At 39.1% G+C, this 27,343-nt stretch overlaps 1 protein-coding gene across 11 annotated transcripts in view; it reads left to right on the top strand.

Annotated features, from left to right (window-relative positions):
• Nucleotides 1-27,343, top strand: part of LOC108304765 (nuclear autoantigen Sp-100) — a 112,972-nt gene that overhangs the window by 33,226 nt on the left and 52,403 nt on the right. For 6 of the 11 annotated variants that reach the window (XM_017529062.2, XM_017529058.2, XM_017529061.2 and 3 more), the window contains exons 3-15: nt 851-1,019; nt 3,466-3,549; nt 5,735-5,797; nt 6,224-6,373; nt 6,828-6,911; nt 15,839-15,985; nt 17,000-17,083; nt 18,597-18,680; nt 20,263-20,316; nt 21,051-21,137; nt 22,943-22,996; nt 23,625-23,708; nt 26,639-26,755. In XM_017529062.2, the coding sequence (XP_017384551.1) occupies nt 851-1,019; nt 3,466-3,549; nt 5,735-5,797; nt 6,224-6,373; nt 6,828-6,911; nt 15,839-15,985; nt 17,000-17,083; nt 18,597-18,680; nt 20,263-20,316; nt 21,051-21,137; nt 22,943-22,996; nt 23,625-23,708; nt 26,639-26,755 (1,261 nt within the window). The remainder of the gene's footprint in view (nt 1-850; nt 1,020-3,465; nt 3,550-5,734; nt 5,798-6,223; nt 6,374-6,827; nt 6,912-15,838; nt 15,986-16,999; nt 17,084-18,596; nt 18,681-20,262; nt 20,317-21,050; nt 21,138-22,942; nt 22,997-23,624; nt 23,709-26,638; nt 26,756-27,343) is intronic. The other 5 variants (XM_017529060.2, XM_017529064.2, XM_017529066.2 and 2 more) reach the window with 5 other exon arrangements.

Below are 27,343 nucleotides of genomic sequence, written 5' to 3'. Positions count from 1 at the left end.
TTTCGTGGTGCCCTCTGAAGTTGGGGTGAATGGACCTGGTGAAACTGGAACAGAAACAGGTGTTCTCCGTTAATGTACAATGTTTTGTAGAATTCATGCACTGTAACATAAACTAAAACTTAAAATAATTTTAACTAAGTGTTTTACTTGAAATAGTAATTAACACAGCATTTTCTTTCAATTAACATCAATTTAAAATACCTAGATCAGAGAACATTAAAACCCATAGGAAATTGGTGTCTAGAGAGGACAAATTGGTGAGAAGATGCTTGTTATACTTTCTCCAACACATTTTTTTCTTTTTTTTCCTTTTTTGTACACTTTTGTAGTCTTGGAATATGGGTAAATTCCATCCATAGGCCCTGTTGGAGATACAGAGCAGTGAGTGTTCTTTGGCTATGAATATACTTCCTCTGTGGCCAAGTTCACAGCAAGGGGAGACTAGTACCTGGTTTCCTTGAGCCCTTCAGGCCAGATAAGTCTTGGGGGAAGAGCAGGGGTTGTCCAGTCAACAAAACAGCCACTCATCAATTGCCTGCTATGCCTATCCCAAAAACATATGGATCAAGCTATTAAAAGACTTTGAGCCCACTTTTATCCTTCAAAGTTGCTCCTTTTTACATCCAATGTAAATGAGAGTAAAGCGATCAGGCTCATCAGTGGGTATTTTTATGGAGAAGGAATTTACTTCCTTCATTACTGACCATACAAATAGGTAAAAAATATAAAACTTTACTTGAAAATACCTCTGTAGAGGAGTTAGAATACAGTAACCATAGAATTCCTTTCTAAAGCTCTTCTGTAACTTGGAAGTCTGTATTTATGTTTTCTCCATTCAATATTTTTTAAGGATTCTCAAGATTCTTGTAGAAACCTGGTCCCTGTACAAAGAGTGGTGTACAATGTCCTCAGTGAACTGGAGAAGACATTTAACCTGTCAGTTCTGGATGCGCTATTCAGTGACGTCAACTTGCAGGAATACCCTGATTTAATTCACATTTATAAAAGCTTCGAAAATGGTAATTAGGTTTATTATCTACCTTTTGATTTCCAGTGCCAATTTTTTTCAATAATCATATACTGAGCTCCTAACATGTGTAACATATTGTGTGGGGCAGTGGGGATACAGTCGTTAACAAAATATACATGTCATGAGTCCTCTCGAAGCTCATGGCATATGGCTGTGGTAAAACAAATACCTGGAGGTCTGCTTAACTGGCCATTTAGGCTCACAAGACAGCCAGAGCTACACTGGCATCAGGTTTACTTAGAAGAGCGTAAAGTAAGAAACAGAATCCCAACAGGGCAGCTTTTTCTCTTCAGTGAGATTCCTTGCAGTGATCTACATATCAGTCTACCAAATTGACTACTACCTTCCCTGAGTGACAACTTAGCTGTGGGTGCAGGATCCACCTTGGCTCAGCACCACATGCCTTTGGGAGTATATGTCTCTTATAACAATTAGATGGTCACAGCTTTCAGAGCCCCATAAGGGGCAAGCTGAGCTACAAGAGTTATCAATTGAAGGAAGACCACACTATGGCTTCCCCACAGGTATTTTTTGTTCCTATATAGTCCCAGTCAACCAATCATGGGTCATTTCTAACCGCAGCCTTCACCTAGTAACATTGCAAAAAGCCTATCTTTATTAGGTTTCCAGAATATGAGCAAGAAAGTTAACCGTGGGGCAAGTTTGCCTTCAGTGAAGGAGAAGTGGTCTTGCTAATCCTTTATCCACACAGAGTGAAACAATGATTAATTAATAATGACAAAACTGATTACTCTGCTAGAGACTATTTTTGTTGCCATACCAAACTAAAGGTTTCATTCTTGACCTTTTTCCTGAGAATGCATAATTTATACTATTATAATGGTACACAGTAAAGATGTCCTCCAGTTGTTGGGGTTTTTTTTAATTTGCCTAGAAAACTTTTTATTTCCACACAGTGTGATCTCAACCCAGTTCTCCAAATAGGAGATAGGGATATCACAAGAAAACTGGGCACATGCCCTGAAGAGGGTGGATGCTATGGGAACTGGAATAAAAGCATGAAAGTGTGTCTAAAAAACAGAACAAATTAGATTTGGCTAAATCTGAGACTGAGAAGCAGTATAGAAGCTGACTTAAATCAATTGGAGGAAGATATTGAGTGGTCTGAAATCTAAAGCTAAGGACTTCGAGATTTACTTACTAGGCAATCAAGAGATACTACAGGTGTATAAACAAGGAAAGAAGTATAAGCAGTTGTATATGGCTTATTGATTTGTGTCAATACTAACCTTATCTAAATTAAGAATAAAGTAATTTCTAGAGCAAATCATTCAAGTCAGAAGAAGTAAAGGAAATCAAATACCTAGGCACAAATTTTGAGTCAGTGTTATGTTTGTAGCCAGGATGGTCCAGGCTGTGGGGATGAGGGAATGTTGCTACCTTTACTGCCCACATTCTGAGGGGCTCTGTTCCTCTCCATGGACTGCAGGGATCCGCCTTCCTAGCCCCAGCGCCCACAACTCACGTGTTAGTTCCTGGCACTCCTTATGCTTGGGTGACCTGCACTGAGGCTCACTGTCGCCCACCTGGGGCAGCACTGCCCACTGCCCCACCCAGTGCAGCAGCCCACTCACCCTCAGGGAGATGCTGCTGACTCTCAGACCATGAAGTCCACACAAACTGCCCCTGTGTCCTCTGTTATGTTTATTTGGGAACTGTCCATCCTCCCTGACCCGATTCAGCCAAAATTCTCCTGTTTTCTAGCCGCATCTTTAAAGCTGTTGGGGTTTTCTCATTTATTTTTTATTTATTTATGCTTTTTGAGACAGGGTTTCGATCTGTTGCCAAGGCTGGAGTGCAGTGGCATAATCTCAGCTCACTGCAGCCCCAGCCTCCTAGGCTCAAGTGACCCTCCCACCTCAGCCCCTTGAGTAGCTGGCACCATAGTTGTGCACCACCACATCCAGCTAATTTTTTCTTTTCATAGATGAGGTTTAGCTGTGTGTCCTAGGCTGGTCTCAAAATCCTGGGCTCAAGGACTGCTCCTGTCTCAGCCTCCCAAAGTGCTGTGATTACAGGTGTGAACCACTGCACCTGGCTGATTTTCTCTTTTATAATGGAATCTCTCTAGGACTTGAGACCTTCTCCCCAGGGAATCCCTCAGTGTCTTCCTTATGCTTGATATATGCCTACCCTGCCATCTGACAATTTTGGGGGTAATACAACTCACAATGTTTTCATTACTCCTTAGCCTTAAATCTTGAGTGTCTTCTTGCTATGTAGGACAATAATGGTTTCATTGTTAGGGTCTTCTCTTTTCTGTCCCAGGGGGATGATGGGAGAAGTTTAAGTCAAGTGGAACCCTCTGAGCTCTGAGCCACCCAAAGACTGGAAATTCATAAAAGCATGATTTCCAGCCGTTGTTCCTGTACCCTGTAAATCTCTAATTGCTTCTTCTCTGTTCCGCTCTTCAGTGATCCAAGACAAGTTGCGTTTACAAGAAAGTGAGGGAGAAGAGAGGGAGGAGAGGCCTGACATGCAACTTAGTCTTGAACAAGGTAAAAATGACAGAGTAAAAACTGTTTCTAAGAGAGGTTAGGGATCCAAGGCTCTGAGTGGAGACTGTGAATCAGGGAAGACACGTGGAAGGACTATGGAGAAGTCAAGGAGGGAGTTACATGAGCTCCTAACCAGATGCAGGGTCCTGGAGAGGTGGCCACAACAAGACATCATTGATTCAATAACCATGAAGGAATCAGAGCCAAGTGTGTCAGTAGGCCAGACTTACAGACACCAACTACCTAGAAGTAATTGTGATTTAGAAAAATTCCCGTAGGGGATCAGCATGAAGTTGTAAAGGGTTAAGAACCACATCCCATGGCCCATGGTCAACATCAAAGAGGAGACTCTCAGGGAAAGAAATGCTCCTGTTTTATCTGTACCGTCCTATTCACAGCACTTCTGACACCAAACATGTCGGTGCTCACCCCACACCAATCAGTTCTCCAATTCTCTGCAGACGCCACCTGATGTCTTATAATTTAATTGAGTTCTGGCACTAATTACCCAGACTTGACACAGACTCCACAGGTTAAGGGCTCATTCCCATAAGGATGCCCCCTACTTCAGATGCCAGTTGCAAGTCTCGGGTTGTGACCTGTGCTTCTGACCAACTGCCTGCAAAGTGGAGGTTCCCAGAAGCCCTTTGTTGGCTTTGATACTTTCCTAGTAGATTTCATGGAAATGTTGACTTATATTTGACAATTTATTATAAAGGACACAACTCAAGAGCAGCCAGTGGAAGAGATGCATAGGGCAAAGCATGGGGAAGAGCACAGAGCTTCCGCCCTCTCTGGGACACCACCCTCCCGGCACTTCCATGTGTTTGCCGACCCAGAGGATTTCTGAACCCAGTCATTTACAGTTTTTTATGGACGTTCCATTACACGGTCTGGATTGATCAAATCATTGGCAATTGATGATTAAGTTAACCTCCATCCCTCTTTTCCCCTCCCTGGATGTCAAGAGGTGGGGCTGAAAGTTCCAACCCTCCAATCTCATGTTCAGTTCCCCTGGCAACCACCCCCATCAAGGGCTTTCCAAAAGTTACCGCATTAACATAAACTCAGGGTTGGTTGAAAGGGGCTTGTTATGATTAACAGAAAATGCTCTTTTCACCATTATCACTTCAAATGTTTCAGTGGTTTTAGGAGCTCTGGCCAGGAGCAGGGAATGAAGACTGAAATGTATATTTCTTATCATATCACAGGAGATACTTGATGATGGCAAAAGAGGGGACCAATTTAAATGTGAGGATGTTGTTCAAGAGCAGGAATAGTCAGAGAGAAAGACAGTCATGTAGAGAGACTCAGAGAAGAAGCGGTGCAGATGTGGAGAGGATGTAGGTACTTACAGGATGAAGGAAGGGAAATGAAACAGCGAAAATGAGTAAAAGACAGCAAAAATAACCATGTCATTAACAGCTCACTTTGAACATCTACTTTGTGAGAGCTGGTTTAATGCTTATGACAGCCATTGGAGATTAGTATTACTTACATTCTCATTTTGCAGCTAAGATAAGGTAACTGAAATCCAGAGATACCACAAGTAGAGTTTACCTAGGGTCAGATGAACAAGGAAAAACCAAGGTGTACTACCCCAGAGCCTGCATTCCTACCTCTGTGCTATCCAGGGAATCTAAAAAAATAAAAACAGAAAAATGAAAAAAAAATGGAAAAATATTTGCAGACAAAAAGATCCAGAAAAAAGAATACTAAAAGCTGGAGGAAGTAGAGGCTGCTCGGACACTGAGTCCTCATGGAAAAGCCAATGAGAAAGAGTGAACAGGTGTGGAGATGGAGGGTGTGTTGTAAAAGGGGGTGGGCACAAGGCAACCAGGACTTCGAAGAAACTGAGCTAAGGGCCCTGGGCAGGGTAGCTCTGGGGACAAAGGCAGGTTCACTTTGCCATTGCCAGTTACCAGAGTGTATCACAGAGGACATTCAATGGGATCTTCTGGTCAAGGCCCCTGTCAGCCAGGGGTGCAGCTGACCCAGCACCCTACTGTCGAGGCTGGAGTCTGACTTCAGTAATTAGGTGGCATCTGCCAGCTCCAGATGGGCTCTGCATTGTGACTAAGGAGGGGTCTTTAACTTCTACATTACAGAGACCACAAAGAGATTAGGGGAGAAATGGCAAGATCCATACCTCAATTTCTGAAATAAACTAATTTCTTTCTGCCAGGAACTGGTGAAAACCCTTTTCGAAGCCTGACCTGGACACGTTCGGGTTCCCCGTCTTACGATGGTTTGTTCCTGTTTACTACTCTTTGAGCCTTTGCTATTCTTGCCCCATTCTGGAATGTGCTGTGGGATTGCCCCTTTGTGTTAATGATTGACCAGATTTTCGGTTTTTGCATCGACAGTTTTTCCATTTCTGGGATTTAAATAACAATCCTTATCCTCTAGGTTCCCTAGGAGGGTTTCTTCCTCCCACACCTCTTAAGCACACTTGCTGCTGGTTCCTGCTGCCCTGAGCCTGATCGTTTTACCCATGTGCCTGCTTCACCATTTTCTGCCTGCATCACCATTTTCTGCCTGCATCTGCTTGAATCTGACTGTTGCCTTGGTGCCTTGATCTTACATCCAGCAGTGGCCCATGCTGTGGTGGTTGGAGGGGAGTGACGGGCAGCAGGGGACAAATAAAATACCTGTAAATCAAAACATGGTTTAGGTACAACCCCACCTGAAAACGGACTCTCAGAGCACCCCTGTGAAACAGAACAGATATATGCAAAGAGAAAAGATACAACCAGTGACAAAAATGATGCACTAGGAAGCCAACAAACAAATAAACAATATGCCCAAAAGGCTGAGCCAGCAGGTAAGACCGACTGGGTTTGCATGCATGGGGAGGAGCCAAGGGGCCCTGGCTGGCAGCAGAGGAAGAGTCTAATGCACAATGTAAAGAGACACCTGTTTAACAAGCAGGGGAAAATCACACAGACACAGAGAGAGCCTGGTATACTGATGAGCCTGATACACTGGCACACTGATGACAAAGACCTGAAGGAAGAAAGCTACAAGAGAAAAACTAAAGAGAAAGGGGAAAAGTTGCATAGCCTCACTAAAGAAAAGAGACAGAAACAGAAGGCAAAAGAAAAGAGAGATTGGCCAGGAATCAGTGAAGTGCAAACACCTTCATGCAGCAATATATGCAGACGGGGGCATAGGTAGAAACATAAAAAGAAAGGAGAAGCAGGGTGAAGTCTAACAAAATGGAAATAGGACAGAGCAAGGCCCCAATGGATCTCAACTGTGATCTCATTTATCTCCAGAGTCCTGCAAACAAGCCGCTGTCCAAGTGAATAATGGAGATGCTGGAAGGGAGACGCCCAGCCCATTGCCCTGTGATGAAGAAAGTAATTATTGCTTACCTTGCCTATTTCTTTTCCTTTCTTATTCCGATGCTATACATTTGTTTGTTTGGTTGGTTGATTGCTGTTTTTCCATTGTAACCACTTTTTAAAATTACCAAATTAAAAACTGGATGTATTTATTATGTACATGTTGTTTTGAAATATGTTACACGTATGTGAAAAGGCTAAATAGAGCTAATTAGCATAACTGTGACTTCACATATTTATCATTTTTGTGGTGATAACACAGAATCTATTCTCTCAGTAATTTTTAAGAATACATTATTAACTATATTAATCATGTTGTATAATAGCTCTCTTAATATATTTCTCCTATTTAACCGAAACTTTGTATCCTTTGACCAACATCTCCCCAATCCTTTTCCCCACAGCCCCAGCCTCTGTTACCACAATATACTCTCAACTTCTGTAAACTCAACATTTTTACACCCTACATATAAGTGAGATGTAATATTTGTCTTTCCATGCCTGTGTCATTTTACATAACGTAATATTCTCCAGGTTCGTGGTTGTGGTTGCAAATGACAGGATTTCTCTCTTTTCAAAGGCTAGATAATATGTTCAATGTGTAGCTGTATTTCACTGTGTATATATTTTTCTTACCCATTCATCCACTGGACACTTAGGTTGTTTCTGTATCTTGACTATTGCGAATACTGCTGGCAGATATCTCTTCCGTATACCAAATAGTCCCTGATTTATTATGGTTAGACTTATGATTTTCAATGGGTTTATTGAAGTATTAAATGCGTTTTTGGCTTATGATATGTTCAATTTATGGTAGGTTTATGGAGATGTAGTCCCAGCATAACTCTGGGAGCATCTACTGATTTCATATCTTTCGAATATATGTTCAGTAGTGGAATTTGTGGATCATATGGGTAGTTCTATGTTTAGTGTTTTTTTGAGGACATTGCATACTGTTTTTCTTAGTGATTAAAGCAATTTATATTCCCCCCAACAGTGTACAAAGTTTCCTTTTTCTGCACATCCTCACCAACATTTGTTATCTTTTGTCTTTTTGATAATAGCCATTCTAACCAGTATGTGGTGATATTCATTCTGGTTTTAATTTGCATTTTCTTAATCATTTCTGAGGCAGAGCATTTTTTCACAAACCTCTTAGCCATTTCCACGTGTTCCCTTAAGAAAAGTTTATTAAGGTCCTTTGCCCATTAAAAAAACCTTTTTTTAAACTCTTGAGTTGTTAGAGCTCCTTATGTATTTTGTATAATAACCCTTAACAGATATATGGTTTGCAAATATTTTCTCCCATTCTGTAGGTTGTCTCTTCACTCTCTTGATTGTTTCCTTGCCTATGTGGAAGCTTTTTAGTTTGATGTAATCCCAATTCTTTTTGCTTTTGTGATTGTGCTTCTGGTATTATACCCAAAAAATATTTGCTCAGACCAATGTCATGAAACTCTATATTTTCTTCTAGTATTTTTATAACCATGAGTATTCAATTTCAGCATTTAGTCAATTTTGAGTAAATTTTTAATATGGTATGAGATAGGGTCAAATTTCATTCTTCTGCATGTGGATATCCAGTTGTCCCAACACCATTTATTAAAAAGATAGATGTCCTTTCCCCATTGCATATTCTTGGCACCTTTGTTGAAAATCAATTGACCATAAATGCCTGGATCCGAGCTCCTATTTTGTTCCATTTTTCTACATGTCTATTTTATGCAAGTACCATGCTGTTTTTGATTAATATAGCTTTGTTGTACATATTGAATCAGGTAGTGTGATGCTTTCAGCTTTGATCTTTTTTCTTAAAATTGCTTTGGCTAGTTGGAGTCTTTCGTGCTTCCATACAAACTTTTAAATTGTTTTTCTATTTCTCAAAAAATGCCATTGAATTTTTTTTTTTAAGAACAAAGTTTTGCTCTTGTTGCCCAGGCTGGAGTGTAATGGAGCAATCTCAGCTCGCTACAACCTCCACCTAATGGGCTGAAGCAATTATCCTGCCTCAGCCTCCCAAGTAGCTGGGATTACAGGGATGTGCCACCATGTCTGGCTAATTTTTTGTGTGTTTAGTAGAGATAGGGTTTCACCATGTTGGTCAGGCTGGTCTTGAACTCCTGACATCAGGTGATCCACCCACCTCGGCCTCCCAAAGTGCTGGGATTACAGGCATGAGCCACCACACCTGGCTGCCATTGGAATTTTTATAGGAATTGCACTGAATCTTTAGGGGACTTTGAGTAGACTGATCATTTTAACAATATTCATTTATCCAATCCATGAACATGGGGTATCTTTCCATTTCTTTGTTCTCCAGTTTCTCTCATCAGTATCTTAGAGTTTTCAGTGTACACATTTCACCTCCTTAGTAATTTATTCTTATGTGTTTTATTGTAGTTACTGTAAATTGATTGTAAATTGGATTTTTTAATGTGTTTTTCAGAGAGTTCATTGTTAGTGTATAGAAATGCAACTGAGTTTTGTATGTTGCATTTGTATCCTGCCACTACTGAATTTGTTTATCAGTTCTAGCAGGGTTTTTTGGTGGAGTCTTTAGGATTTTCTATATATAAGATCAGGTCATCTGCAAATAAGGACAATTTAACTTCTTCCTTTCCAATTTGAATGCCTTTTATTTATTTTGCCTGCCTAATTATTCTGGCTAGGACTTGCAGTGACATGTTGAATAGAAATGATAATGGGCAATCTGTATTAGTTCATTCTCATACTGCTAATAAAGACATATGCAAGACTGGATAATTTATAAAGGAAAGAGGTTTAATTGACTCACAGTTCAGCATGGCTTTAGAGGCCTCAGGAAACTTACAATCATAGCAGAAAAGGGGGAGCAAACAAGTCCTTCTTTACGTGGCAGCAGCAAGGAGAAGTGCAGTGCAAAGGGGGCCAAGTTCCTTAAAAACCATCAAATCTTGTGAGAACTCACTGTTGCAAGAACAGCATGGAGATAACTGCCCCCATGACTCAATTACCTCCCACTAAGTCCCTCCCATGACATGTGGAGGCTATGCGAACTACAATTCAAGATAAGATTTGGATGGGGACACATCCAACCATGTCAGCATCCTACTCTTGTTTCTAACCTTAGAAGGAAATCTTTCAGCTTTTTGACATTAAGTTTGGTATTAGCTGTGGGCTTGTCATGTATGGCCACTACTGTACTGAGATACATTTGTTCTATATCTATTTTGCTGAGCGTTTTTATCATTAAAAAATGTGGAATTTTGTCAAATGCTTTTTCTACATATATTGAGATGATCATATGATTTTTGTCCTTCATTCTATTAATGTGTATGACCTTTTTAGATGTGTGTATGTTGATCCATCCTTGCATTCCAATGATAAATCTTATTTGATCATGGTGTTTAATGTGCTGTTGAATTTGATTTGATAGTATTTTGTTGAGGATTTTTCATATATGTTTATCAAGGATAGTGACCTATAGTTTTCTTTTCTTGTAGCGTTCGTGTCTAGCTTTGGCATCAGGGTAATGCTGGCATCATAAAATAAGTTTGGAAGTAGTCCCTCTTACTCAATTTTTAAGAAAAGTTTGAAAAGGATTGCTATTTGTTCTTCAAATGTTTGGTAAAATTCAACAGTGAAACCGTCTGGTCCTGGGCTTTCGTTTGGTGGGTGGGATTTGATTACAGTTTAAATCTTACTCATTATTAGTCTGTTCATATTTTTTCTATTTCTTTGTTATTCAGTCTTGGCAGGTTGCATGTGTTTAGGAATGTATCCATTTCTTATAGGTTATCCAATTTGTTGCCATTAAGTTGTTTATAGTAGTGTCTTATGATTATTTGTATATATGTGGTATGAGAGAGGTAGTGTCTCCTCTTTCATTTCTGATTTTATTCATTTGAGTGTTTTCTCTTTTTTCTTAGTCTAGTTAACACTTCATCAATTTTGTTTATTTTTCAAAAAACCAACACTTTGTTTTGTTGATCTTATATTTTTTCTAGTTTTAAATTCATTTATTTCTAATCTGATATGTATTGTTCCCTTCTTTCTACTAATTTTTGCCTTCGTTTTTCTTCTTTGTCTAGTTTCTTGGGGTGTAACTTTAGGTTGTTTGATATCTTTCTTCTTTCTTGATGTATTCTTGTGTTTATTGCAATAAACTTCCCCTCTTAGAACTGCTTTTGCTTTATCTCATAAGTTTTGATATGTTACATTTCTATCTTTATTTGTCCCAAGGGTTAAAAATTTTTCATATTAAGTTAATTAATGAATAAATTAATAGGAAAATTTTTTAACCTATTGGTTGTTCGAGGGTGTACTTAATTTCCATGTATTTGCAAACTTTTCAAAATTCCTTATTACTGATTTCTAATTTCATATCACTGTGATCAGAAAATATATCTGATGTAATTTGAGCCTTCTTGATTTTGTTAAAAATTGTTTTGTAGTCTAACATATGATGTATCCTGGAGAGTGTCCCAGGTTCAACTGAAAAGAATGGTATTTTTCTGCTGGTAGATCAAATATTCTATATATGCCTTTAGATCCACTTGGTCTAAACTATAGTTTAAGCTTGATGTGTTCTTATTGATTTTCTGTCCATGGCTGAAGGTAGGGTGTGGAAGTCCCCTAGTATTATTGTATTAGTCTCTCATTGCTTCACATCTGTTAATTTTTTTTTTATATTTCATTGCTCAAATATTAAGTGCATATGTTTACAATTGTTATATCATCTCGATGAATTGACTCCATCATTTCATAATGACTTTCTCTTTTTCTTTCTTTCTTTTTGTTTCTTTTGTTTTTGTTTTGGAAATAGGGTCTTGCTCTGTCACCCAGACTGGAGTGCATGAGTGTAATCATGGCTCACTGCAGCCTCAACCTCTTGGGCTCAGGCAATTCCCCCAAGTAGCTGAGGTGACAGGCATGTACCACCAAATCTGACTAATTTATTGTTGTTGTTATTTGTGAAGACAGGATTGCCCTGTGTTGCCCAGGCAGGTCTCAAACTCCTGGGCTCAAGCAACAATTTCACTGATATAAGCCACCATGCTTGGTTTTGTCATGACCTTTCTTTGCCTTGTTTTATATTATTTGATTCAAACTGTATCTCATCTGATGTAAGTAGAGCTGTGTCTTCTCTCTTTCATTTCCATTTGCATAAAATATCTTTTTCTATCTTTTCACTTTCAGTCTGTGTCTCCTTAAAAGTGAAGTGAGTGTTTTATAGTTTGCATATACTTGGGTCATGTTTTTTAAATTCATTCTGCCATTCTGTGTCTTTTGATTGGAGAATTTAATCTATTTACACTTAATATAATTATTGATAAGTGAGTACTTTCTACAACCATTTTATTTATTGTTTTCTGGTTGTCTACAAAGTCTTTATTCCTTTCTCTCTTACTGTCTTCCTTTGTGACTAAGTGATTTTCTCTAGTGAAATACTTTTATTCCTATTTATCTTTCGTGTATTCACTGTAACTTTTTGCTTTGTGGTTAACATGAAGTTCACATAAAACATCTTATAGTTGTAACAGGCTATTTTAAGCTGATAATTTTGATTGCATACAAAAACTGCACTTTACTCTCTTATTTAAAATGTTTGATGTCATAATTTACATCTTTTTTATATAGTGTATACCTTAACAAATTATTGTAGCTACTTTTAAAAAAAAAAAAGTCTTTTAACCTTTGTACTAGCTGTAGAAGTGATTTACACACCACCATTACAGTATTAGAGTATTCTATATTTTGATCATACATTTACTTTACCAGTGAGTTTTATACTGTCTTATATTTTCATATTATTAGTTAGCATTTATCTCTTTCAGCTTTAGCATTCCTTGTAAACAGTTCTGGTGGTAATGAACCTTTTCATCTTTTGTTTTCCTGGGAGACTCTTTCTCTCTCCTTTATTTCTGAAAGATAGCTTTGCTATGAAAAGTATTCTTGGTTGGCAGTTTTTTTTCCCCCTTTGACACTTTGAATATTTCATCTCATTCTCTCCTTATCTGTGAAAGAGGTTTCTACTAAAAAGTTCACTGCTATTCTTATTAAATCTCCCTCATATGTTTCTTGCTTCTTTTCTTTTATCACCTTCAGGATACTCTCTTTGTCCTTAAATCTTGACAGCTTGATTATGGTATGTTTTGGTGTAGTCTTATTTGGATTGAATCTGATTGGAGACCATTGACCTTCCTGCTCCTGGAAATTTTATGTCTTTCACCAGATTGGCAAAGTTTTGTACTATTATCTTTTTAAATTAACTCTCTACCTTTGTCTTTCTCTTGTCTTTTATGAAGTCCTATGATTCAAATATTTGCTTTTTAGATGTGTTTCATAAATCCTATAAGCTTTCTTCATAACTTATTGTTTTTTCTTTTTCTTCTCTAACTGTATTCCAAATAACCTGTCTTTGAATTGAGATTCTTTCTTCTGCATGATCAGTTCTGCTGTTGATGCTCTCTGATGCCTTTTTAAATTTTATTCATTGCATTTTTCAGGTCCAGAATTTCTGTTTCATTTTTTAAATAATTTCAATATCTCTGTTAAACTTCTCATTTTGGTCATTTATTGTCTTCCTGATTTTAGTGAATTATTTCTTTGTATTTTGTTGAGGTTTCCTGAGATTCCTTAAAACAATTATTTTGAATTCTGTGTGAGGCAGTTTGTTATCTCCATTGCTTTGGGGTCTGCTATGGGGAGATTATTGTGTTCTTTTAGTCATGTTATGTTTCTTTGGTTTTTATATTTCTTGTTGCCTTACATTTGCTCTGTGCATTTGAGAAAGTAGGGACTTACCAAGTCTTTGCAGATGCAAGGGCAGGCCTGCTGCTGGAGTCCTCAAACAGGCTAGTCTGGTGCCTATGGCAACCAGTGGGCAGGTCTGTTCTGGGGGTGACCTTGAGCCAGAATCTGCAGGGCTCTACACCAGCAGTGGTGCAGGCTTCTTCAGGTACTTGAGTGGGCCTGAAGCCCAGTGCTATTGAAGCCAGCTTGCTGCTGGGATGGACCTAAAGCCTGGTGCCACTGAGTCCAGTTTGGTACTTAATCTGGTCCAGATCATGGGTTACAGAGTCTGAAATAGTGCTTTAGCAGGCTGGAGACTGAGTTTGCAGGGTTGGCCTGAATCCTGGGGCTGCAGGATTTAGGTTGGGATCACAGTGAGCTTGGAGGTTCACACCATGGGTATTGGCTGGAGTCTGGGGCCTTGGGAGCCTGCCTGGCACTGGGTTTCACTGAAGATGGTTCTATGGTTTAGGTCCAAGGCAAAGTCTGGTGCTCACTTCCTTCTCCTTTCCCCAAGCATATGGTATCTCTCTCAACGCTGTGCTTCCTGGAGTTGGGGAAAGGATGACATGTGAAACTTTTCTTCCTGCCCTTTTCAATGTGCTGTTTCTTATTTCTGTGCTGCACCCAGGTGCTGTGGTCTTTCACCTGGTTTCCTCAGCTCTTGCAAAGGTATTTTCATGCATAGGCAATTGTTCACATTAGTATTTCTGCGGGGGAAGGAGGGTTGGAGGGTCCTATTCTGACATCTTGCTCTGCTCCTCCCCAAATTTCTAATTATATTTTTATTTTTCTATAAGCCCAAAACTTTCATTTTGTTAGCCACTTCAGTCAATATCAACTTTAAAATATCTCTAATTTGTCCATTTCTCTTCATCCCCAGGGCTAACACCCTAATCCAGATCCCTGTCACTCTCACTAAAACTAGAGAAACAGTCTCCTGTCTGGCCTCCAGTCTTGCTCCTCTCAACTTCAGCTGAGTGGACTTTTCCAAAATAGAAACCAGTTGATATGACTTTCCTGTTTGAAACTCAGTGCCTTCACGTGGCCCTTAGCAGTAGGTCAATACTGCTTGGAGTGGTGAATTAAAGGATGCCCACCATGCAGCTGCATGCTTCCCATCACCCACCTCTTACCCCTTCATGCCACATTCCCACCACACCAAATTCCTTTACTTACTGGAATTTGGAAATCTCTCTTTTTATTTTCATCTCTGTCTTTCCTTTTGCTCAATGACAGAGTCAAGCAAAAGGAAAAACAAGGAGGTGGGGTGAAGGTCTATCCACACTGCTTTTGGGAAAACAGTTTGGGATAATCTTCCAAAGTTGAAAATGCACATGCCCTATAACTCAACAATTACATTCCTCAGCAGAAACCAACAGAAGTGTGTGTTATGTTCACCAAAACACATAGAAAAGAAAGCTCAGGGCAGCATTATTCATAGAAGCCAAACGTTTGAAATTGTACAAATGAATAAATACTTCATGGCTTAATTCTGTAATGGAATACTATATAGCAGTGAAAATAATTATACAAAAATGAATGCAGACGACTTTCACAAGCATGTTGAGTAAAATATACATATAATTTGGGTGGAGCTGGCTTCTTTGGGGATATATATATATATATATATATATATATATATTGAGAGAGGGGGAGAGAGGGGGGAGAGAGGGAAAGAGCAAGAGAAAAGAGAAGATGATTCTATTTATATAAATTACACGAGAGGCAAAATTAATCTAGCTATTGGAAGCCTAGCTGGTAGCTGGCTTTGAGCAAGTCAGTGGAAACAGTGGGAAGTATCATTCGGAGGCTTCTGGGGTATTTCTTGATCAAAGTGATTTACTTCCTTTGTGATCATTCAAAACTCACTTTTATTCATGTGTCTTATATGACAATTATAATTTTCACTTTTTTAAAAAAGCAAAATGTTAGCCATCAAAGGATGAGAAGAGTAGGGAAAGGGAAAGCTAAAAAACAAAACAGAGCCAAGAGTGGCACAAAGGAAGGAACAGAGTTGACCAAAAACAAAAACAAAAAAAACCAGGGAGGTGGGGTGAAAGCCTATCCCCAGCAGTGAAATTGCAGAGAGGGAGTTATTAATGATAGTGAAGGAGGTCCACGGGAGAGACAAATGAAAATTCTTCATTTGTTACAATTTGGTCCAGGGTCACAGCTACTCAACCACGGAGTCCAAATTAATTCCTGTTCTGTGCGACTGGTGGATATAAAGAAGGAAAAGCCGTTTTTTAATTCAAAAGTTGAGCGCCAAGCCAAAGCAAGGACTGATCATAACCAGGTGTCTGACATAATAGGTAAGGCCAACTGGGAGAATTTGTAACTGTGAGTCACAGGTTACCAGGTAAGGGGCTTGGGGATTTCATCAGGGCTCATCGGGGCAATGCAGTTAGCCTGGGATGGGGCGCTAAGGGAAAGAGGCTGGCACCTGATGCAGTGAGTCTTCAGCTTGACAGAAGAAAGTCCTTAGCAGTCGGGAAAATGCCAGAAGTCAGAAATGGAGGTATTAAGTAAGAATGTCAGAGAGGCTATTTCTGAAGTCAGAGAGGGGTGCACCTGGTGACTCATACCTGTAATCCCAGAACTTTGGGAGGCTAAGACAGGCGGATCGCTTGAGTCCAGGAGTTCGAGAGCAGCCTAGGCAACACGGTGAAACCCCATGTCTGCAAAAAACATAAAAATTAGCCAGGCAAGGTGGCTTATGCCTATAGTCCCAGCAACTTGGGAAGCTGAGGCAGGAGCATTGTTTGAGCCCAGCATGCAGAAGGTGCGGTGAGCCAAGACTGTGCAACTGCACTCCAGCTCAGCGACAGAGCAAGACTCTATCTCAAAATATAAGGAAAAATATAAATAAAAATAAAGTAAGAAAGGAAGGCATGGGAGAGGAGCTTTTAAAAAAAAGAAGAAGATCAAGGAGTCAAAATATTCACAAGAGGAGATGTGAGGAGAAACACACCAAGACAAAGAGGTATAAAGAGACACCATCACCAGAAACAGAGGCAGAAGCAGGGGAGATGGCACAACAGAGGAAAGATGAGAAATAAAATAAGAGTGATAGAAAAAAGTAGAATGAGGGTTGGGATAAGAAGAGTGTCAGTGGGTGGGCACAACTGCCTTGTGTGTCAATTTTATCAGCTTTTGGTTAAGAACCTAGAACAAACTGCAGGTGGCATACATTCGAGGAGCAGTCCAGGGTCTTGAGTTAACTTAGCTTCCCAGCTCTTCCTACTGCTCTTATTGTGGACATTTCTGGGGCATGGACTCCTTGGTCACACCCTGAGGCTCTTAATGGGTTTTGCTCCTTTGCACAGTCATCAGCAGTGAGGACTCTGAAGGATCCAGTGACGTTGATGAGCCCGTAGAAGTCTGCATCTCAGCACTGAAAAGTGAGCCTGGTAAGGAAAGTTGGGAGAGCAAGGCTTGGGCTGTGAGAATCTGATTTAAGAGCTACTCTTTCCTCATGCATTTTATTCTGAGCACATTCTATAGGCTGGGTCCAGTTTACCCTGAGATCCCATTCTTTGCATTAATTTTACTTAACCTTTTTGGAAAATGCAGGGAGACAAGAAATTGTTATAAACGTATTTTTGAGAATTAGCCTTCTTTCTTGATGGATTCTATTAATCAATTTGCATACCCATAAATTGATTGTATAGCAGGAATAGGTTAACCAAATGATGAGTTTATTTTTAAAAACAACTAGTTGTTATGGCTATATAGTGTAGATTTATACTGTGACCTTTATAGAGAACAGAAAGTTAAATAATCCTTTATAGGAACATCTTATTGTCATCTGATCACAAAGTTTGGATAGGGTCAAAAGACATTTAATCCAACTATCTGGGGTTGGCAAAAATAAACTCTTGAGATAAAGTATTCTGAAACCTGAAGCATTGTTTCTGATAGAGTTCTTCAGTAAGTCATGGCACATTTAGTAATCTTTCAAAAGATTTTTGCAAATTGTCTTATTTTTAAATTTACAATAACCTTAAAAGGGTAAACAGAATAGAGATTGTCATCCTTATTTCCTAGATGAGAAAACACAATTACATAAATGTTTCAAAGTCATTTCCAAAATCTCATGGTAAATTAAAGGAAAGATAAGACTAGCATCCTGGATTCTAAGTTACTTCCTTTGTGAAATGAAAGAGAGAAGCATCATCAAAATCTTCTATTATCTCAATTATATTTGCAGCATAAGATTTATAACTTTTTAGTGTGCAAATTGATTGATTTGTTTTTCCCTTTACTTTCTAGATCCAGAGGATATTAGAAACATGCCACTTTAGGGGAAATACACTAGGGAAAGACCTAAGAATAAAGAAAAATATTACCTCATCTTGATGTTATAACAATATGTTGAATAATACATTCATTCTAATTTCTCACTGTATCTTTCAAAGTAAAATGTAAATTTGCCTTAGTGTTTAGACAGGATGTACCCTAACTTTGATCTTGGTGTAAGCAAACTGCTCTAAAAGATAGTCCCAAAATATGTATTTGGCTCAAACACAAAGGAAGATTATTTCTCAGCCTTGTAAACAATTTGGGAAGGCACTGGGTTGGTAGGAGGTAGAGGAGGCTCACATCTTTAACTGAAGATCTTCAAGGTTTCCCTGCATGAAAAATAGAGGCAGAAACAAAGGAAATGTGGAATGGCAAGTAGAAGGGATGAGAAGTAAAATAAGTATGAAAGCAAAGGCCATGCAAACCAAAGTTTCCCTCTGGGGACAAGAACGGAGTATCACTAACCCACAACGCAGGTAACTTGAAAGGAAAGACAAGCGTGGCCTAGGACAGGTGAGGACTTGCATGGATTTTCAAGGTTTTCTAACTAGGGAATTTCCTACTGAGCTGATTCCTTGGTTACACACTAAGACCTCTAAAGAATCCTATTCTTTTGTGCAGTGGTCAATAATGACAACCCTTTAGAAGCAAGTGAGGAAGAGGAGGACCAACAAGCCACTTGCTCACGACCTCAGATTGTATCAGGTAAGAATATTAGAATTGCAACCTGAGAAAACATTACCGCATCTTGATGTTATAAAACATTGCCTCATCTTGATGTTATAAAACATTGCTGCATCTTGAGTACACATCCAGAGTACAAATCCAGAGCTCTGTTTCCTTGATTAATTTTATTCTGAGCAGTCTCCATATGCCTTGATTCTATAAATTCTAGAATACCATTTTCTACATTTAACCTCTCTGGCCCTATTGAGAAATGGAAGACACAAGGAAGGTCACATGAACTCTTGTTTAATTGGATTGGATCAATTGATTGATATATTGAAAATATAGCTATAATATGCTAGTAAAGTAACAGTCTTTTTACACACAAACTATCATATCTATTAATGCTAAAGAGTTGAAATAATGTACTTATTCTCTACTACCACCCTTTATATTTGATAGAGCATGATAAGCACAATCTTTCTTTATTCTTTGATAATACTGTCTTAATTACAAGCTTAGAAAGTATTCAAAGAGTAATTTGTGATGCGATTTCATTATTGATGGGCAAAAAAAGTGACTTCAGCTATACCCATATTCAAATTATAGTTTACTCATTGGCTTACATCGGGATTTTTCACAGGGCTTTTGTAAATGAAGCTTCATTTTCCCATCACAAAAATTTTGACAGGGAGATAGGATAACTAGAAAATGGGAGCTAGTGACGTTTAAGAGTCATTTACCACTAGGTGCAGTGGCTCACACCTGTAATCCCAGCACTTTGAGAGGCTGAGACAGGTGGATTGCTTGAGCTCAGGAGTTCAAGACCAGCCTGGGCAACATGGAGAAACTCCATCTCTACCAAAAATACAAAAATTAGCTGGGCATGGTGGTGTGCACCTGTGATCCAGCTACTTGGGAGGCTAAGGTGAGAGAGTCACTGGAGCCTGGGAAGTCGAGGCTGCAGTGAGTTATGACTGTGCCACTGCACTCTAACCTGGGTGACAGAGTGAGACCTTGTCTAGAAAATAAATAAATAAATATAAAAGAATGAGGTCATGTCTTTTGAGAGAACATAAATGGAGCTGAAGGCTATTATCCTTAGCCAACTAACACAGGAACAGAAAACCAAATACCACATGTTCTCACCTGTAAGTGGGAGCTAAACGATAATAACTTATGAACACAAAAAAAGGAAGCAGAAGACACTGGGGTCTATTTGAGGGTGGAGGGTGGGAGGAGAAAGAGGAGCAGAAAAGATAACAATTGAGTACTGGGCTTAATACCTGGGTGATGAAATCATCTGTACAACAAGCTCCTGTGACATACATTTGCCCATGTGACAAACCTTCACATGTACCCCTAAACCTAAAATAAAAGTTGAAAAAAAGAATTAAAAAGAGGCATTTGCAATTAATACACACAGAAGATTATAGGGAGAGCTGGGCAGAATCCCAGCATTATGACCCCAAACCCCCAGAGCTAGATTCACTAGAAGGAGAGAGAAAAACGCTCATCAAAACTTCATCATTAACCCAAGCCCATTTGCCATGTCAGACTTATAGAATTTATAAGTCTCTTGTATACAAATAACGGGTTTCTCTCTATTATTTTTTTACAGACCCCATGGATTTCAGAAAATCATCTATATTCAGAGAAAGCTCTAGGAAAAGAGGTAAGAGAAAATAACAACTCTCCATGGTTAGAAATGAACAATATTTTCTACAAAAGAGTCGGTCTAATTCCTTGCTATATCCTTCAGAATAGAATACAAATTTGCTTTAAATTTCAGTGGTTCCTATTTTAGCTTTTGTATTAGTTAGGTTGACTAATTGCTGTAAACCCAAAGAAGTCAATGACTCCAACACAATAGAAGGTTTTTTATTTTTGTACTAGAAGTTTATCTTTTTTTAACTGAATATTTCAAGGATTTTTAGATGGGAGAGAGGTTGCACTCTGCTTCAAGCAGTTCTTCAGGAAAACAGGCAAGTAGAAGACCTGCCTTCTTCAATCCCAGACTTCCATGGTTGTCCTGAGAGAGAAGCAAATTTGTAAATAAATGCAAATCCATATACAAAAACTACAACAAATCCATAAAGAGACAAGTAAACAAAGAAAGATAACATGGTGTAAGATGACAGAGGGCCAAGACAAAGCAGAGATGCCCAGTGGGGCTAAAAGTTTCTCAGCCTCAAGCTCAAGTGGCAGTGAGGGATAAAATACTAACCTTGAGCCACACAAATTTGAATCAAAAGATGAATGATGGAGGTCTGAAGGCATGGACATTCTTGCCCTGAAGTTTCAGAGCATCGCAAATTTTTCCTAGTTTCCTTTTCATGGAATATTCTTCTGTCTTGGCTCCTTTGTCGTATATTGAGACCTCCAAAGGACATTTGCTCCTTTCTGCAGTGATAGGACAAGACCATGACTCTTCAGAATCCAGTGAGGAGGAGGAAATTCCAAAAGTCTTAATCAGGGCACTGCACGGCAAGAAGGGTAAGAACAGCCCCCTTGATTTCAGGGCTCTGATTTCAGAGCGCCTCTTCCCTGGTGCACTGTGCTCTGAGCACAGACAACAGCTATGGTCTTGTTAAGACCAGGAGTCAGTTCTCTGCATCTATTTCATCTGGCCATTTTGAAAAATGCAAAGAAAGAAGTCTGCATTTGGACTATAAATTCAGGCTTAACAAGATGGTTGTGGTTGAGTGGCAGTGCCCTGTTTACTACATACTGCTATATGCTAGTCCATTTTCATGTTGCTGATAAAGATAAGCCTGAGACTGGGTAATTTACAAAAGAAAGAGGTTTAATGGACTTATAGTTCCACATGTTTGGGGAGTCTTCACTATCATGACAGAAGGTGAAAGGCACATCTCTCTTGGCAGCAGACAAGAGAAGACAGCTTGTGCTGGGAAACTCACCCTTATATAATAGTTCACATGTCATGAGACATATTCACAAGAACAGCACAGGAAAGACCTGCCCCTGTGATTCAATTACCTCCCACCGGGGACCTCCCACAATACATGAGAATTCCAGATAAGATTTGGGTGGGGACACAGCTAAACCATATCATTGCCAGACCTAACTCCAATGTGTTGGATTTATTGTATCAATTTCTACTCCTTCCCATTCCTTATTTTGTAGAGAAGAGAATGTACAGTAGTCTGTTATTGCTTGACTTTGTCACAAACTTGTTCAAAATTCCAAAGCCTTTGGTCATACTCTCTAGTTATTGACAGAAAGAAAGGCTCCTAGTTCTTACCATCAAATTCAATTCATAGCTTTTGACAGATGGCCCCCAACATGATATTGGCCAAATAGTGATATTTTAAAATATATTTGAAAATAAGATCTTCTTGCATCTTTACAATAATATAAAAGGTGGGCAAAATAACTATTGTTCCCCCCATTTCACAGATGGGGAAACTCGGGCACACTAAACGATCCTTTTTCTTTGCACGTCACATATGGAAAGTTATAGGAAGAGACAAGACTAGCAGCCTGAATTCTTCATAAATGTTCATAATCCTCTATAAAACCTTCAAAGCCAGATGTACTTCAAAGTTCAAAAAATATTTTATTATTTTAGAAAGGCAATGTAGTTTATATTCTACATATAACAAAATACCCTACTAGGATCCAAGGCAGAGTCCTATTCTCAAATATACTAATGTTTCTGCTGCAAATTATATAAATATTCACACCAAATATAATAGGATTTTACATGAACTCATGGCAACTCAAGTCCAGATTCCCTGCCAAATTAGCTGCAAATCTATAAAAACAATATTGGTTATCAAAATTTCTTTGAGGCCAGGTGCAGTGGCCCATGCCTGTAATCCCAACACTTTGGGAGGGTGAGGCATGTGGATCTTTTGAGCCCAGGAGTTCAAGACCAGTCTAGTAAATGTGCCAAAACTCCATTTCTACAAAAAATTAGCTAGATGTGGTGGTGTGTGCCTGTAGTCCCAATGACTTGAGAGGCTGAAGTGGAAGGATCATTTGAGTCTGGAAGGTTGAGACTGCAGTGAACTGAGATTGCACCACTGCCCTCCAGTTTGGCTGACAGAGTGAGACCCTGTCTCAAAAAAAAAAAAAAAAAGTCTTTGATTTTGCAATTAGGCCTAAAGGATTGTGGGTCTATGCTCCATTTGATAGTAATCCCTTTCCCATTAGTGGGAGGAGACGGAAATGATCCTTGTGGAATATATATAGTCCAAATTCTGTCAACAGTGTAAGTAGTCATAAGATTTATAGATCTTTTAGTTAGACATTATTGGTTTGGTTTTCCTTTCTAGATCCTATGACTTCTGGAAGTACATCTACTTGGAGAATATACAACAAGAAGAGACGTAAGAGCAATTAAAAACTCTCAATGTAACAAATGCCTTTCTTTGCTACAAAAGCTATGTTCCCTTTTTTTTCATAGCCTTTAAAACAAAAAATTTAATTTTGGGGGATTTTAGATGCTTTGCATTTTACATTTTCAATTAGATGAATTGGGCTGGTATAAAACATAAGCCTCAAAATGTTCAAAGGCACAAGTGCAACACAAGTTTATTTTTCACTCACATAAATAGGATAAAGTAGTTCCTGAGTGGAAGGGGTGCCCACACAGTCATTTAAGGCTCAGCTGATGGAGGCTCTGACATCCTTAAGATGTTGCTTCCATGGTTCCCTTGGATAAGATACTGAGATGGAAGCAGAAGTATGTACAAACAAATGAAAGGGTAAGAAATGTAAGAAACAACGTCGTCCCCAGCGCCAGCCTCAGAGATGGCTGCTGGAGCAATCTTGACCAGCAGGTCAGATGATCAAAGCCAAAGGGTGGCCTAGTGGTAGGAGCTTGTCCTTGTCCTACCTGTCTAAGTGGACAAACTCCTACACAAGCTTCTCTTGTCCAGTTTTTCTTTTAAAGAATTCCCTGCTGGTTCCGAAGACTCAGACTAAGACTGTTAAGGAATTTTTTTTTTTCTGCAGGTTTCAGCAGCACTGACTTTTCAGAGCTGAGTAATGGAGAAGAGCCCCAGGAAACCTGCAGCTCACCCCTAAGAAGTGGGTCAGGTAAAGAAGATTAGGATACCAAGACTTGGCCTGCAGAATGTCAGGAATCTGAATTAAAACCTACTGTTTCCAGACCCTTTTTATTCTGAGCACCTTGACTGCCTTGTATCCAGTTCATCTGGGAGCTTTTTGCATTTTAGAAAATGGAAGGAGGCAGGAAATTATGATAAACTCATGTTTAACAGAATGAGTCTCACTGACTAAATGTATGTAATTATATATTGCTGTTGTAGAAGAAATAAATAGCAAACTTGTGGTATCTTTTTTTAAAACCTGCTCTCATTCCTATTAACACTAAAATCTTAGGTTTTTATAGTCATAAATGGGTTGACATCAATGTCATTTGTAATTGTAAAGCCACTAAAGACAACTACTCCTACTATGTAATTATAGACAGAAATAAAAACTTCAGATCAAACACTCTCAAACTTTAGTATAGTTTTTGACAGATGTCCTTCATCATGTAATTGGATTATATTGTGTTATTTCAATATATTTTGGCAAATAAGATCTTATTTTGTCATCACAAAATTTTTAAGACATAGGCAGACTCTTACTATACCCATTTTGGGGTGAGGGAAATAGATGTACAGATGTCATCACAAAATGTTTAAGACATAGTCAGGCTAACTCTCACTATACCCATTTTGGGGTGAGGAAATAAATGGACAGAAGTATTAGGGCCAAAAAACTTAAGAACAATAGAGACTAGCAAGCCAGGTGTCTCATATGGTTGACTTTTGTATGTAACAGACAGAAAGATAATAGCTGTATCATTTAAGTCAAAGTCCAGAGAAGATGCACAAGGAACTCAGATATTCACAGGAGACTATACCAGTGCCTGATGCAAGAAAGGTTATTTAACAACAAATGTGTGTGTGTGTATGTGTGTGTACACATGCATATATTTATTACATATAACATATGAGTGTGTGCGTGTATGTAGAGGTTAATACATATACATCTTTATGGAGGAAAAAATAAAAATCACAGAAACAGAGAGGATAGGAATGGAACCAGCTATGTAATATACAAAACACCTATAAAGATAGAAGCAAAGTGGATAAACATAGAAATAGAGGAGAATAGAACATCATTGATGAAAATAGAAAAAGCAACACAGGAGACAAGAAAAAATCAGAGATGAGCTTACAGAATCAAAGAGATAGAGACAAAAATGTATAGCCGCAGGGCAATGGGCAGAAAATAAGAAATCAAGAGGAGAATCAGATGTGGCCAGAAAGAGTCGGGCTATGAGGTGTACTCATTGATGTAGGTATATTTTTTTGTCAGTTCATCTAACCTCTGAAGATAGCTCAGCATGAGCACATTGAGACAGGTTCCCTGGTTTCCTGTTCACTGTTGATAGTCTGTTATTTCCTTGTTTGTCTTCATTGTCCTGTGAATTCAAAGCTCCTCCAATAAATAAACAAAGAGAGTCAGAAGAGATACAGCCCATTAGCTTGTGATGGAGAGGCAAATTATGATGTTAATTATCAATTATCTCTGTTTTCCCACTTGTGTGGAGGAAAAGTTGTTTCTTCTTTACCTTACCTCTCCTCCAAAACATATGCACACACACATACACACCACACACACAGAGAATTGTGCACAGACTGGGTTTGAGGGAGCCAAAAGAAAAAGAAGAGCTTGGCTCCTGAATAGAAGGAGGAGACACTGAGCGGATAAAGTAAGGAAAAAAGTGGAGAAAGGTAGGCTGGAGTCACCAAATGAAAAGACATAAGAGCCAGCTTCAAATTTTTCTAAGTGGACAAGGAATCCAAATATTCCAGGTCAGGGAGTTCTGTGGGGGAAGAGGGATAATTTTCAAAATACTTCTCAGAAATTGTACCAGAAACGTGAAAATAAAATTTGTGATTATTTGACAGCCCTGCAAGGTAGAAAGCTCATAGGGAACAGACCACATAGAGATGGCTATGTGGTCAGTGTCCCAAGAGCAGGCATTTGGTGATAAGGTAATAATCTGAGATAAAGATGAATACAGATAAAGAAAATGTGGATAAAGACAAAGATTGAAATTGTGAAAACAGTCAAACGATCAAGATAAGATTCAGAGAAACAAAGCTAGAAGAGAGAACAGAAGGGGTAAGTGACAGTAGAAAGAATTTCACTTCAATAATAAAACTAGATCTAGAGACGTAAACAGGAAAACTGGTGGAATGAGACACACAGAAAGGGTGATAAAATGGAGTGGTGTAAAAAATGTGGTACAATGTCAAGTATGTAGATAAAGAATTAAAACATGAGAGAAAATGGAGGTGAGAAGAGGGAAGTATAAAAGGGAGAGAAGAAAATGATGGAGAAACTGTGGGATCTGAAATGACCACGAGTTAAAAGAAACCTTAGCACAAGATATGATTCATAATAGCAGTAAGCTTTCAGAGTAAGTTATCCCCTGGCCCCTCTGACTCACCCAGATTACAAAAGGCCTCACCCAGGCATTTCATCCACTCCTATAATTTCAGCCACCACCCACAACCTCATGATTCCTACATTGTGTATCTCCAGCCAGCCCTCTCCTCTAAACTCATTCATCCAAGTGTCAGAAGGCTCCTGTCCGAGGTCCTGAAGACCTTAGATTTCACCACTCAGTATCTTCAAACTTCAGTCTCAACACCTCCAACACTAGGCACATCATCTTTTTCCCTAAAACCAGCCTTTGCTCCTCCAGTGTTCTCCATCACTGAAACATATGATTAATTGGCCCTTTATTTCAAGATGAAATTCTCAGGGTTATTCATGAACAGGAGGGACAAATACAGTGAGGAACAACAAAAGAAAAAGGTTTCAGAGGTAGCGCCCATCCCTTAATTTAGCTGTGGGGAGTGGGTAATCACTAACATTGAGGGAAAGGAGAATCTCAGGAGGAGAGTAAGCACAAATAAAAATTTTTACAAATCACAATTTAGGATCAGAGCTACAAGAACCTGAAAATGAGAAGTGCCCCTGTGTCATGTGTTTTCCAAAAGGTGTGCCAAGAAGCCAAGAAGCAAGGCCTGAAAGTAGCCAAGCATCTGGCATGATGGGTAAGGCTGCCCTAGGGTCTGGGGATGGAAGTGGCTCAGTCGATTTCACAGACACTGGGTAGGGATGTGGGAAGTGATCAGAGTTGAAGCGGAGCATCAAGCAGCCTCTGGATCACCAACAGGAAGTAGGATCACAGGCCTCAAGCCTCAGAATTTCAAAAGTCTGAAATCATAGCCTTCCTTTCCTGCTGCACTTGACTGTGAGCAGATTGTGACAAAGAACAGGTTCAGTCCATGCCAGAATCCTGTTCTCTGCATTTGCCTAACCTGACCCTTTTGGGAACTGCTGGGAGGCAAGAGATCATTATAAACTCTTGTTTAACAGAATGAGCTCTCTTAGGTAGTAAAAAACACTGGGAAAAACAGCAGTATCTCACTTGCTATATTAGCATATCAATGCTAAACATTGAATACATAAAGCAGGTTCCACTCTTCTTCTTGCAACAAACAAAAAAACAAAAACGCATTCTTCCACTCACAGGTAATAGTGCCACTTTGTCACAACTTTGGAAAGGCCTAAAAAGACAGATAGTCCTGCTACCTGTCAGGAAAAAGCCTCAGATACCTACTCTTAAGCTAAAAACACAT

Source organism: Cebus imitator, unplaced genomic scaffold (genome assembly GCF_001604975.1).
Source record: "Cebus imitator isolate Cc_AM_T3 unplaced genomic scaffold, Cebus_imitator-1.0 Scaffold57, whole genome shotgun sequence".
NCBI classification, from domain to species: Eukaryota; Metazoa; Chordata; class Mammalia; order Primates; family Cebidae; genus Cebus; species Cebus imitator.
This window is presented reverse-complemented; position numbering and strand designations above follow the sequence as displayed.